Source organism: Clarias gariepinus, chromosome 3 (assembly GCF_024256425.1).
Source record: "Clarias gariepinus isolate MV-2021 ecotype Netherlands chromosome 3, CGAR_prim_01v2, whole genome shotgun sequence".
In the NCBI taxonomy this organism is placed as follows: Eukaryota; Metazoa; Chordata; class Actinopteri; order Siluriformes; family Clariidae; genus Clarias; species Clarias gariepinus.
In genome coordinates this window covers 34030877-34044773 of record NC_071102.1, presented here as the reverse complement: position 1 = coordinate 34044773, position 13897 = coordinate 34030877, and the positions used below count along the sequence as shown (strand labels likewise).

At 38.3% G+C, this 13897-nt stretch overlaps 1 protein-coding gene across 2 annotated transcripts; it reads right to left on the bottom strand.

The window, feature by feature from the left end:
- Positions 1-5402: 5402 nt before the first annotated feature.
- dnajb1a (DnaJ heat shock protein family (Hsp40) member B1a) lies at positions 5403-9858 on the bottom strand. 2 transcript variants are annotated; one of them, XM_053493081.1, is made up of 4 exons: positions 9112-9858; positions 7514-8076; positions 6275-6512; positions 5403-5886 (listed from the first exon to the last, which is right to left on the bottom strand). In XM_053493081.1, the coding sequence occupies exons 1-3, from the start codon at positions 9320-9322 to the stop codon at positions 6282-6284; spliced, it is 1005 nt and encodes a 334-aa protein (XP_053349056.1). In that variant the 5' UTR covers positions 9323-9858; the 3' UTR covers positions 5403-5886; positions 6275-6281. The 2 variants fall into 2 exon arrangements, with proteins under 2 accessions (XP_053349056.1, XP_053349055.1); XM_053493080.1 differs by having other exon boundaries at positions 5403-6512; positions 9112-9853.
- Between the last annotated feature and the right edge of the window lie 4039 nt (positions 9859-13897).

Sequence of the window (13897 nt, the reverse complement as noted above, 5' to 3'; positions counted from 1 at the left end):
TGAGATGAAATTTTGTCATTGACCAAATACTTATTTTCCACCATAATTTGCAAATAAATTCTTTAGAAATCCTACAAGGTGATTTTCTGGATTTTTTTTTCTTATTTTGTCTTTCATAGTTAAGGTATAACTATGATGAAAATTAAAGGCCTCTCTCATCTTTTTAAGAGCGAGAACTTGCACAATTGGTGGCTGACTAAATACATTTTTGCTCCACTGTAACTGCCACAGAAACAGTGGATATATCTCCAGGTTGGAGAGTATCCATTGCCAATGTGCAGGATGCCACAAGGATAGACCAGAACATCTTGTAGGAGGTAAATGACCAAACTGATGCCTGAAAGCCTAGGAGAGAAAACTAAATTAGTTCACAATCACTGTGACCTCGCACCTCCAGGGTCGAGGATTCAGTTCCCATCTCAGGTCTATGTGTGTGTGGAGACTGGATGTTCTCCCCATACTTGGTGAGTTCCCACCCACAGTACAAAAACATGCAGATTAGATTAGGTTAGATTCTCAAATTGCTCACAGTGTGTGAATTAGTGTGTGTGTGTGTATGCTCGGCGATGGACCGACACCCTGTCCAGGATGTACTCCACCTTATGCCCGTTTCCTGGGATATGCTCCAGCCTTCCTGTCACTGAAGGAATGAAGCTTATCCCATTGAGCTCAAAGCACAAAATGCAGTTTATCCTGGATGGATGCACACACAAACCCCTGACCCTGGAGGTGCACAGCAACAGTGCTAAACACCCAATCATTCATTACATTGGCATGTGCAAATCCTGCGCAGTTAGTGTGTGCAGACATCTGCACCCTAGGCACCACCCGACACCAAGTTTCTCTACAGGTGCATTCATGCTGTGTTTTTAACACTACTTGATCATACAGAAATTTGAAAATCAAGTCAAATCATTATTTCAATCTCTTATTAAGCAGCATTAGTGTTGCGGCACTAAACTACAGTGCGGCTGATTAAACTGATCACCTAAGCTCATTAGTCATCTGCATGATTAGCTCATTACACTCACTTAATTCCCTGCCATTTCTGTTTATTTTTTTGCACAAAATGTTAGACAGTACCTTCATGGTGCTCTCATGTGATTCCCTATGTTTGTTTCAGTGTAAAAGTTGTGGCCTGGGTTCCTGTCAGTCTCATTGAAGGAGGCGTGGCCTGTGTTCTTGTCAGTCACAGTGAAGTAGGTGTGACCTGTATTCCTTTTCAGTTTCAGTAAAAAAAGGCATGGCATACGCTCCTTTCAGGCTCAGTGAAGTGGGCGTGGCTCACATTCCTGTCACTCTCACTGAAGAGGGCGTGGGTCAGGTTCCTGTCAGTGTCAGTAAAGGAGGTGTGTTCTGTGCTCATGTCAGTCTAAGTGCAGATGTGTCGTAAATTACGCTAGGGATTCATAAGACATATATTGAGAAACCTCTTATTGACTACCAATAGAAATGCTCCTTTAATTGTTAATTTCAAGTTAATTCTCGAAATATTTAGCACTTACACCTTAGTTACATCCAGTCCTTTTCATATGATGATGAAATTCTCACATCGTGCCAAGTCGCTCTCTCGTTGTGTCTGTTGCAGATGTCAAGCACACACCTGGAATGATCCTAAGAGATGTAAAGTACCTTAGCTTCTGTGACCGTTGACAGACTTTGAGAAAAATTTTGGCTTTCTGCTAAAAAGAACTGTGAAATATATAAGTAACTTCTCTTTGCCTGACCTCCTGAATATTTTGTGGAGATGTGTCCTAATGTTACCCTTACTATGTTATATGTAAAATTTTGATTATTCCAATTTGTAACCATTTGGCTATATGCTTAATATAATATACACTGTCCGGCCTAAAAAACTTCATTCAGTCACCTTTAGTTCTGATCATGGCACACACTGTAGTGTCCAGTAAAAATCATTCTCTGTGCTTTTAGAGCCATCAGGGAGGAAAAACTCTATAGATGTGATAACCTGGTCATTCAGTACATTCAGATTGTCAGCTGACTTCATTTTAATGCCACAACGTTGATGAGTCTAGACCTGAGCAACTGAAGCAACCCCATATCATAACACTGCCTCCAGTGGCTTGTACTGTGGACAATTTGCATGATGGGTGCATCGCTTCATGTGCTTCCCTTCTCACCCTGACACGCCCATCGCTCTGGAATGGGGTCTACTTGGACTCAACAGACCACATGACCTTTTTCCATGGCTCCAAAGACCAACCTTTATGCTCACTAGCAAACTTTTTTCTGAAGTCTCAATAACAAGTAATTTCCTTAGGACACAGCTGTTTAGTCCAAATCCTGTTAGATCTCATCATATTGTGTGTATGAAAAATTTTTACTGATTTTTTTTTTTTTATCATGCAACTTCAAGTGTTTGTGATCTTCATTCATGATTTTCTTTTTCTGACCACATTTCTTCCACAAAATTAATATTTCAGCACCATTCTTCCCGGTTTTGATATGTTGAAATGATCTTGACTCAGTTCCAGTAACTTTAATCATCCTTACTTGTTTTCTTTGCTTAATACAGTGCAACATTTTTTTTAGCCAGGCAGTGTATATTATATATTATTATATCATACATTAAATGGAAACAGTTGATCCACTGTGGCAGCCCCAAAAGGAAGCAGCCAAAAGAAAGCAGAAAGTAGATAAACCTTTAAATACTGTAATAATCTCAGTACAGAGTAGTAGCTAGGCAGTTTTATAGTATTTGTTATAAAATGCCAATGAATGAAGCTTTTAAACTCACCTTATCATGTCTTTTACAACCATTAAACCCACAGGGGGAAACAGAAAAAAAGAATCACAGTTGCAAACAGTGCAGCAAGCAAAATTCCCATGATTTTACTGTTATTACATGCAAGAGTAAACTTGGGCTCTATTTTGCCTTTTTTGACGACACTGCAGGACAGGACAAACCAACCTAATGTAGGGGTGAGTGTGTGCAAGCAGATAAGATAGGTTCACTTAGCACAAATAGAGATGATTAAACGTACACAAGCTCTTGCTTATTTTCCAGGATACTGGATATGATTTGTGAGCATTAAGGGGATGCCATAAACAGGCTGGACAATCCCTAAACCTCCGGAAGTGTTGGATGTCTACTGCAAGTTTGTTCAGTCTGCGAGATCTTAGGAACTCACAGGTGTAACTCTCACATGAAAGTGCGTGGTGTTTTTTCTGTGGTTTGATAACTGTCAGATGATCCATGATTAAAAATAAAATTGTCAACATCAGTCAGGACCATATAAATCTTAACGTTGGTTTGTCAGTAAACTCATTAAATAAAGTACCAGTACAGGAAGAATGTGTGTAAGGCAGCTTCCTTCCTCAGCCCTATCACACACTATATTCAGGGTTCACTCACTCGACAACAGTGGCACTAATCTTCATCACGGAACAATTCAGAGTGTGATAACCATAAGAAAATTGAAAACATTTCACAAGAGATAAACGTGTTTAATTTGTTTCGTTTGTACTTTTCGCACTTACCTGCTTGCCACTTAGTACATATCATTATAGCCCTAATTATGTCCAGGGGGAAAATCTTGAAAAGCAATCAAGAGCTGTTAACACAAAGCATTTTATTTGTTAAAAAAAAAAAAAAAAAAAAAAGATATCCTCTCGGAATGCAAGCTGATACAAAGCAAGCAGTAAAGTATAAATTTCTAGAGAACCACCAGCTAAGCGCATATTCACCAGGAACCTCGTTTACCTTCCCGTTTCATGCGTCTTCTTTGTCTGGATTGTAATTCAGAAATGGATTTTTGACATAATAAAAGGCACACGTTAATGCAGATTGTAAAAAATTATCACCCAAAAAAAAAAAATTTTTAAAAACCCACTTTGGTAAATTTGTATTATTTATTAATAACAAATAATTGACATGGTCTTGTTTTAAATAGAACACACCAACAACTAAATTGTTGATTAGATTTAAGCAAAAAAAAAAAAATCTGACTAATATATATTTGTTCATAATTCTGGGGCTAACCATTAGATTTGAATGTAGAAAAGTGTATTTTGTGACTAAAATCCTGCCAAAGCTGAAAAAAAAAACAATCTGTTATCTTGCATACGTACAGGAGGAATTTTGACCCATAGTGAGAATTCCTGCAGAGCTGCACAAATAAAATTCCTTTAAAAGGAAGAAGGATTGCTTATAATCAGGTAATCAAGTACATTTAACACTTGTTACTGTACTTAAGTACATATAATTTGCTGTTTCGTTATTTTATGCTTTTTACTTTTCCTTCACTACATCTTTCAAGAAATATTAACAAAAAATAATTTTTGCATGGCATTGTGTTACATAACAGGGTTGGGTAGCGTTTGAAAAAGTAATAGCGCCCTCTGCTGACTATTATATGGAATTGTGTGATTTGTCTTCCCTTCCTGAAATGCTTATTCATACATCAGGTGTGTGAAATCAGAATCGGAGATGGCTGCAAACACCAATGAAACTGCACGTTTAACAGTTGGGAAGTGGAGAGGGGGAGAAAGACTTAAAGGTTACTATGAGCTAAAATAAGCTTGGTATTTTTGACATAAATTTAAAAGCAAATTGGGACTTCTACATTAGGACTTCTACTTGATTAATATTTTACGTGGGATATCTTTACTTTTACCCAGGTACAGGATTTGTGTACTTTGCACACCTCTTCTCAGAATTACAATGGAAGAACACAGGATTTATCAGAATTCCACTGGAAGTAGGTAGGACTGCTCAAAATGTATTCAGTGGCTTACAGGACCAGGATGAATTTATTCATCAAAGGACAGGATTAAACAGAATTCTGTCCATTCAAAAGTGGGAGCATAATTGCTCAGCATTAATACAGAATTACCACAGCTACAGATTTCTTCTGTAGCATGTAAGATTAGTCAGAATGTCAGTATTTGGTACTTTTTCTGTATTTTGGGATTGGTTAGAATCATTTTGGTAGTAGGCAGGATCAGTGAGAATTCCTTCTGTAGCAGGCAGGAAACAGTCAGGATCACTTTGGTAGTGGGAGAGAAAAGTCAGTCAGTATTTCCTAGTGGGTAGGCCTGCTCCGAGGTATGATGCAAGCAGGCAGGACTGGTATGAATCACATTAAGGCTGGGTGGCGTTGTTCAGAATTCTTTAGATAGCATGGAAGATAGGTCAGACTTTCTGTAGGGGCAAAGTGAATTGGTCAGAATTCCTTTGGAAGTTGGTGAGACTGTTTAAAATGTATTCACTAGGAGAAAGTGTGGGGGAGAGCAGAATAGTCCTAGTTTTTTAAGGCACAAAATTGGTCAGAGCATACCTCTGCTGGAATCCCTCCTGTTTTGGGATTTGGGGAGCACTCAAGTTATTTTTTTCTTGACATGTTTGCAACTTTCAAAAATACAACAATGAAAGTACCCTGTCTACTAACACACTTTTATTTGTTACAATAATGTCCGTAAAATACATTAAGCCTTGGGTTTTCACAATGGATGAGTAATATTATTAAATGCATTCATTCATGTTTTAAAAACAGCAACTGGCCACGCTGAAACTAAAAACACCACAATGTTTTAAATAATTTTTAATAATATCGAAAGCTGTCAAAACCTGTCACTTTTACGGCTTTGTTTCTTTTGTTTTTGGCAATAAAAAACCCAGAAAAGAAACGCAACAGCGCAAACACGTCACAAATTAACGTGCGTACACGAGATACATAAATCTGATTTCAGAAAATCACAAACAGGTAAAAATATCCAGAAGGATCATACAATAGCGGGATCCAAGACACGAGACGCATGAAACAAAACGGGGTCAGGGTGAAAAGCGGGGAGCTTGCGAGAGTGTGCGGACAAACCTGAGACACACTCGCTGTGCCAGCTGCAATGCAGAACAAGAAAGATTCGCTGTGGAAGCGAAGAGAGAGAGAGAGAAAAAAAAAAGGTCTAAGTCCCCTATAAAGTTAAATTCCTGTCTCTCCCTAGGATGTGTCCCTTGTTGGATAAGAGGGAAAAACATGATAGAAAATAATTCAATGTGTGTTAAAAAGAGGGAAAAAAGAGCATTGTTTCTAATCTGGCATGATTTAAATGAATAAAATTCATGAAGGCAGCTGCATCAACTCTGAGGTAATGCATATCCTGTGTGTGTGTGTGTGTGTGTGTGTGTGTGTGTGTGTGTGTGCGTCTTGAGTGCCTATTAGTACTGTGCAAACGATTCACAGTGATGTCAAAAGTGCACTCGAGACAGGTAAGTGGTTTATAAATTAATAACATTGTGTCTCACTGCCCCAACCTCACGTTCACGGTGGGAGGATCTGCATCAGAGCATCGCGAGTGTTCTGCGTCACTTTGTCCGGAAACTTTACAACAAACTCCAGCACCATGTCCCCTCGCTTATCAGGGCATTTGGACAGAGGCAGTCCCTCACCCACGACCCTCTTCTTCATGCCCGGTTTAATGACGTCGCGGGACGTCACAGTAATGGTCCGGCCGTCGAGCGTCGGCGCGCTGATCGAGCAGCCACACAGCGCCTGTGGATACATAAAAAAAATACAAAAATTTCAACACAAACAATAAAGTTCTAACAAACCGCGCTGTTTTTACTGCCTGGCTAAAAAGGGGCAGCTAATTAGGTCATCTAGTTAGCTGGCTTGATCAAGTACAACCACTTCTGTGTAGGAAATAACTCTGGTATAACAATCCCCTTTTCTCACAACAGTTTATGATGTCGGTTTAAAGTCGAATCGCCGTCTCAGTGCAATCTAATTACTCTGGAAGAATTCACTTGGACTATTTGATTCCTAAAGACCCGGACCAAAAGGGACAATAAACCTGTCCGTGCCTCTAACAGATGTACGAGAAATCATTCTTAAACATTATATATACACCGAAACAGCTGTAGTATGTATGTATTTATGTATGTAGATCATCTCTTACAGAAGATATTTTATCGCAAGCAAACAGACTACCTGCTAGAGTCAGTATTGTGAGAGCATGAAGGAAAAAAAAGACGCTCCATGTCAAACTTTTTTTTTTTTTTAAACTAATGATTGGTTAGTTGTATGATGAATTGAAGTAACCTAAAATAATATTTTCCTATAACTGCCTATTTTTAAACCTTTTTATTGCTCTTATACCGTAGCAACTTACAATTCAATTAAACATAGACATACTATTTATCCATGTAAACATAACATTGGGGAATGTCCATGGAACGACTTGATTCCTGTTTCCTTTTACACTACTGCATTTCCTGCGTAAAAAATGGAATGTGTAAAAGCACCTTATCACTAAGTGCATGTTCCTTTGTTTAATAATAGATTTTTTAAACCATTTTTATGCCATTCAGATTACATGATAAGTTCTCAGGTAAACCGTTAAGACTAAACTATAAGACTGAGCGCATTAGCAAACTTATGAACTGTAGCTGCACTACTGTTATAGAAACTTAATCAAAACTTTTGTTGATCAGTCTGCCAATATGAAAAATGCTGTGATTGAAGGAAGCAGCTATAACTAGAAAGACGCTCACATCTCGGAGGGATATTCTCGCTGGGTAGATGATATCAGAGCCGTCTCTGTGGAACACCGCATGCACCTTGTCTTTTACAACAAACACAATGTCGGCGGGGATGTTGGTGGGCGTCTCATCTCCCTCTTTGGGAAACGTGATTTTCGTGCCTTCTTTCCAGCCAGGCTTGATGTTCACGGTAAGGATCTTGTCCTCTGTGCGGACCGTGCAGCCGTCCGGGTTCAGACGTTTTCGTGAGATCTTCATTTTCTTGGTGCAGCCAGAGAACACTTCCTCTAAGCTCACCTTGAGCTCGTGGATAACTGGAGGGTCTTTCTTTTTCTGTCGTGGCACATGTACACCACCCACACGAGTCTTAAAAGACCTGGGGAAGCCACCCATGCCTCCCATGCCAAACGCGGCGAAGGGATCGTCCACATCCATGTCGTCGTCAGCGCCATGGCTAAAAAATTGATCAAATGGACTGCGGCCGCCGAAGAACTCTGCAAACATGGCATGTGGGTCTCCGTGGAAGGTGTAGCTCGGGCCATTGGGTCCACAACCTCCAGAATGTCCTTTAAGACCTAGAGAGAGAGCGAGAGAGAGAGAGAGAGAGAGAGAGAGAGAAGCCATCAATCAGAGACAGATAGAAGTTACAGGGCGTTTTCACATTATGGACAATTAATTTGTACTGTGTGTACAAATGTGTACCCCACTCCCCCGCATTTGTTATTTTTGCCCTCCGTTCCCATAGCACATGTACACCGCCCACACTTGCGTATTTACACTCTTTGATACAGCAGGTGGCAATGTGCACATACTTGGTTTGTAAGCCACCACTCAACGTGAGAGAAGATGAGAAAGAGGGAGTTAACTTTCGTACTACGCCCAATATTAATAATATTTCTGTAAAAATTGAATGAGCGACTTTCTGACGTGCCTTCCTTCTTTCCGGATATGGCTCAGAGGATGAGACTGGTGCATGCTAGACACACATGGAAATGAGACTGCGGTAATTTACTCAGCAATTTACTCAGGTACGACTGGCTTCCATATCCGATTTGATCCTTGCAAAAGTACGCTGTATTGTTCGAGAGACCACCTTTTTCTGCAGACTCAGGCTGCTGAGTTTAAAAAGAAAAAAATGGGGGGAAACTACAGCGTCAGTCAAATAAAGGGGTGGAGCTAATCACAAAAAACAGTTTTTTCTGATAAAACTACAACGTCAGTCAAATGAAGGGGTGGAGCTAATCACTAAAAACTGTTTTTTTCTGATAAAACTACAGCGTCAATCAAATGAAGGGGTGGAGCTTAACACTAAAAATATCTTCAGAAAACATATATTATGAGCTAATGCATACAAGATCTAATGTATAAGACTTTAAATAATATTGATTTTATTTACTATACAGTTAAAAGCAAAATACTCGCGCATATTGCAAACTATTTAAAGAGATTTGGATTACACCGATCATACATCAAGACTGAACTAAAGTAAGTATTAATCATGTCGGCTTTGTGCTCAGGGTGCCAACTGGGATGGCACGGATTGTTTTAGGGTGGCCGTGTGCCACCAACCCGTCGACATGATCACGCCCCTTTATAACTACGTCACTCACCTTCTTCGCCGTATCGGTCGTAGATATCCTTCTTTTTCGCGTCGCTCAGGACATCATAAGCTTCTGCGATCTCTTTAAATTTGTCCTCGGCTCCCGGCGACTTGTTTTTATCCGGATGATACCGTAACGCCTGCTTTCGGTACGCTTTCTTAATTTCATCGTCAGAAGCTCCTTTCTGTATTCCCAGGACTTTATAGTAATCTTTACCCATCACAAACTAATGATTAAAACTCCTAAATATCTAGTTAAACAGCCGTCGGATCCATTAAGAGCTTAATACACGAGATTTCTATCGGGTTATTATACCGCAACCGTTAAATAACCGGCGTTTAACTTAAAAAATAAGAACAGTCTATGTACACAGTTTCTTCCTTCTTTTTAAACTAACTCGTCGTTTTTATCCAATACAACACCAGCCGCATTCCTTCTAAAGCCTTAAAACACCCTACTCTGAGGGACTAATAAAAAGTTTTTGCACCCGTCAGGAGAGAAAAAAAACACCTCGTCCTCATCATTTGAACCCAGAGAAAGTTCGAGAAAAGCTCGTGCCTCGTCTTCAAAATGTGTGACGTGTTTCTTCGCGCGAGAGCACAGCACCACCTGATGGTCCGGAGCGCTCATTTGTACAAAACCCGCCCCTGCTGGGCTGTGGTTGGCTAATCATTTCAACCGCCAGTCAATCACGGGATTTGAAATAATACCGCGATTTTTTTATTTATTATTTTAAATAATAATACTAATAATAATCATAAAAAATATTTTTATTCCCTCAACAAATAAGGGGATTATATTTATTCTACGGTCTTTGCGTACTTATAAACATTCAGAACAAATCTCATTAACATCTAGTCTATTCTCATAAATGTTCAGAAATATTAACTGAACTCTGGCCAAAAGTATTAATATAATATACAGTATGGCATGCATTTCAGTTCTCCGTGTGCACAAAAAGGTTCTGTAGTGTCTTAGTTCTGAGAGTTGTGCTAATTACAAACAGTCCGGTTTCTAACCGCAGTCCAAAAAAATGCAGATTCGGCTAATTGTAGTTGCCAAATTGCCCGGGTTTTTTTTATTCCTAAAAAATAGGAATAAATACATAAGTCACCACTGGCCTACACAGTTTTCTATGGACTACAGCAGTTCCTAAATGGATGGATGGATTGTTCAGTTAATAGATGGAACAAATACAGGATTTTTTTCTAAAGCCAGGATGTCCACCGCTGCATAAAAAAATGCCAAGTGATTTGTGTACTTCTGTGGTAAATATCTGTGTATGATATTCAGAAAGCGATCAACCTGGCATGGATTGAGTAACTGACCCCTGAGTACCACAAACGTCTTTTTGACTCTATGTCCAGCCAGATTCAACAGGTATTGAAGAATGCTGACTAATCATACTATCTTCTGTCCATCTATACTAAATACTGATTGTTAGTAATTTCACTGCAGAAAATAACAAATTATTTTCATTATCTTGATTGTCATTATTTAAAAAAAAATAAAGTCATTAAAACATTTAGGTTTAATTTTTTTTTCTATTTTATTTTGTCTTTTTTTATTTTAAATATCTTACATTTTCTCATTAGGTTCTATTTTAATAGTATGTTATACTATTTTTTAAAACTGTTCTCTCTCTATATATAATATTCTAGGAATATATTCTCATTAACTTCCATTCTATTTTTATCTTATTACTTTATTATTATCTCTTTATATGCTCATAAACAATTATTATATTCTCAGCAATTTCTATCTTGCTCTATTCTCATAAATGATAATACAATGATCAGCCATACCATTATGACCCCTCGCCTAATATTGAGTAGGTCCCCCCTTTTACCTCCAAAACAGTGATGCTTTGTGTGTTCTGACACCTTTCCACTGGAACCAGAACTAACCTTTTTAAAAATTTGAGCTACAGTACTGTGTCTTTTCTACTGGATCAGACTACACGGGCCAGCCCTTATGCCCTTATGTGCATCAGTGAGCCTTGGCCATGACCTATTGCGGGTTTACTAGTTTTCCTTCCTTGGATTACTATTGGTAGGTATTTGGCTCTTGCCACAGTAACAATATTTACTCAATAAAATACTCATTACAACAGCACCTGGAAGTGGGTGGACTATATTAGGCAAGCAAGGGAGAAATTTGTCCTGCAAGCTCTTGTGGGCTGTTCCTGGTCTGCAGTAGTTGTATTTTGGAAATGCTTACATTATAATACTATATACTAGTAAAGTCTTTACCTTACAAAGTTTTACTATTAAAACAGTGTAATTACAGTAATATTTATACCAATATCTCAATCGTTACTGCATACTATATATCTATATTTACATTTTCAAGCAGCACTGAACCAACTTCAATTCAAGACTGGAATTTCCTACGAGTCTACCTGAGCGTCCAATAACTACCTGGACTCCATATTAACATCAATGAACTGCCTGCCACCTAACACACGGTATGAATGCAGATCATCCATTAATTTCTGCTCTCTGTATCACTCAGTTGAGGATGGGTACCCTGTTGAGTCCGGTTCCTCTTAAGGTTTCTTCCTATTACCATCCCAAAGAGGTTTTCCTTGCCACTGTCGCCCGCGGCTTGCTCTTCAGGGACTATCTGACCATTTAGTTTCATACACATTCACATTCCATACAAACTGAAATAATTATTTTGATTGTGTAAAGTTGCTTTGCGACAATGACAATTGTTAAAAGCGCTATACAAATAAAATTAATTGAATAAAAATTATAAATTGAACCAGGCTATCAAATTCATGTTCAGTATCACTGCACTGGTAGTAAAAAGGCTTTTAAAGGCTTTAGATACAGAGTGTGTTGTGTATTATATCATGTTTAAACAGGTAAAACTGGAACCACTCATCCAGCACATAGGTCCTTACGTTTAGTGTACACATAGAGCACACAAGGTCATGGGGGTCAAATGTTCACAACGCGGTTGAAAATTAAACCATTAGAACTCAAGCGGCGCAAATACAGTACATGCCAGCAACAAAGAATAGTTCAATGACAATAAAAATAAAGTGCTTATATGGAAGCTTTGCCAGTGTGTGTTAACAGGGAGGCTTCAGACTTCAAACTGTGTATTTGGGTTATGTCAGGTAGAACAAAAGTGTAAATTTGACCACAACCAGAATATGGGAATGATGCCACAAAATGTAGAACTCTCAAAATGAGCATATAATTATGATGTTTTGGTCATAAAATTGAAAAAAAAAGAAAAAAAAAGTGATAATTCAATTCAATTTTATTTGTATAGCGCTTTTAACAATTGTCATTGTCACAACTCAGCTTTACACAATCAAAAGAAATTATGGAAGTTTGTACGAAATGTGAATGTGTGTGAATCAAAATGATTAGATAGTCCTGGATGAGCAAGCTAGGGGTGATGGTGGCAAGGAAAAAATCCCTGAGATTGCAATAGGAAGAAACCTTGAGAGGAACCAGACTCAACAGGGAACCCATCCTTATTTGGTTGAAACAGATACTGTGTGTTCGGGAGCTGGAGGTTCAATATAACAGTTGATGTCTTCAAGTTAATATAGAGTCCAGATTGTTATTGGAGGCTCAGATAAAACCTAAGTGGTCAATGAGAGTGGGAAAGACAGTATCTAAACATACCATAATACCATAATCACCATAATACTCTACGTCCATGAGTCCCCCAGATTTGCTTCTTTACCCAAGGAAAATCTACTTACAAAATGCTTGGCTAAATAAATAGATTTTTAGCCTAGACTTAAACACTGAGACTGTGTCTGAGGCCTGAACATTAATTGGAATACTATTCTATAACCTTGGGTTATAGATGTGCTCTGGTGATGTGCCCTGGTTCTAGTGAGGACTCTTACTCCTGCATTCTGGACTAAATGAAGCTTGTTTATGCACCTAATTGAAGAACCAGACAGTAAGCCATTACAATAGTCTAACCTAGAGGTGATAAAAGTATGAACTCAAATTCAAATTTTATTTGTCACATAAACAGTCATACACAGTACGATATGCAGTGAGATGCTCATTTTTCTGCATCGTTTAGTGACAATATATTCCTTACCTTGCCAATATTTCTGAGGTGAAAGAATGCTATCCTCGTAATATTATCTACATGTGCTTCAAATGAAAGACTGGAATGTGTATTTGTGCTTTTTCTTTGCCTATGTGACCCATTTTCTTATTTTTTGCTTAGTCATGTTTGAGTAGTTGGTTAAAATTAACTAAACTTTAGATCATCATATTCCCTTTTTTGTGTTTAAAAAAGGACATGTCACTCTATACTGCACAATCCCGAGCCCTATAGATGTTTCTAAAAAATAAAAATAAAAAACAGCAAAACACATGGCTAAAATGCCAAAAAATCAGTTTTAAGGGCTATGGTTCATTCCATCCACTGAGTTTTGCAGAAACGTGTCCTGACCTGAACATACACTAAAACCACAGCCTTTACCTACTGTACAATGTGCCACAGAGGCACTTTGTACACAGGTACAAGACCTCCTGTCCTTTTACTCGTTCAGGCAAGTGTAGTTGTATATGTAGGTTAGATACATCAGGCTGTTTGTAATAAATTGGGCATATAAATAAAATTGAATTGAACTGAAATTCCACTTTAACAACACAACAGCCCTGTTTCCTTTTTCAGCATAATGCCTCTCATATATTATTATTTATATTAATACTCTATTAATACTATATTATAGTGCTTTTTTATATTTGCTGGTCACAAAAACCACACACACAAACACACATACACATGGTGCATGTTTAAAACA

Coding starts and splice junctions, on each gene's coding strand:
- dnajb1a (XM_053493081.1), bottom strand. CDS start 9,322: ATGGGTAAAGATTACTATAAAGTCCTGGGAATACAGAAAGGAGCTTCT. Junction 8,077..9,111: donor CGACCGATACGGCGAAGAAG/GTGAGTGACGTA, acceptor CTCTCTCTCTAG/GTCTTAAAGGACATTCTGGA. Junction 6,513..7,513: donor CGAGAATATCCCTCCGAGAT/GTGAGCGTCTTT, acceptor ATGTATCCACAG/GCGCTGTGTGGCTGCTCGAT.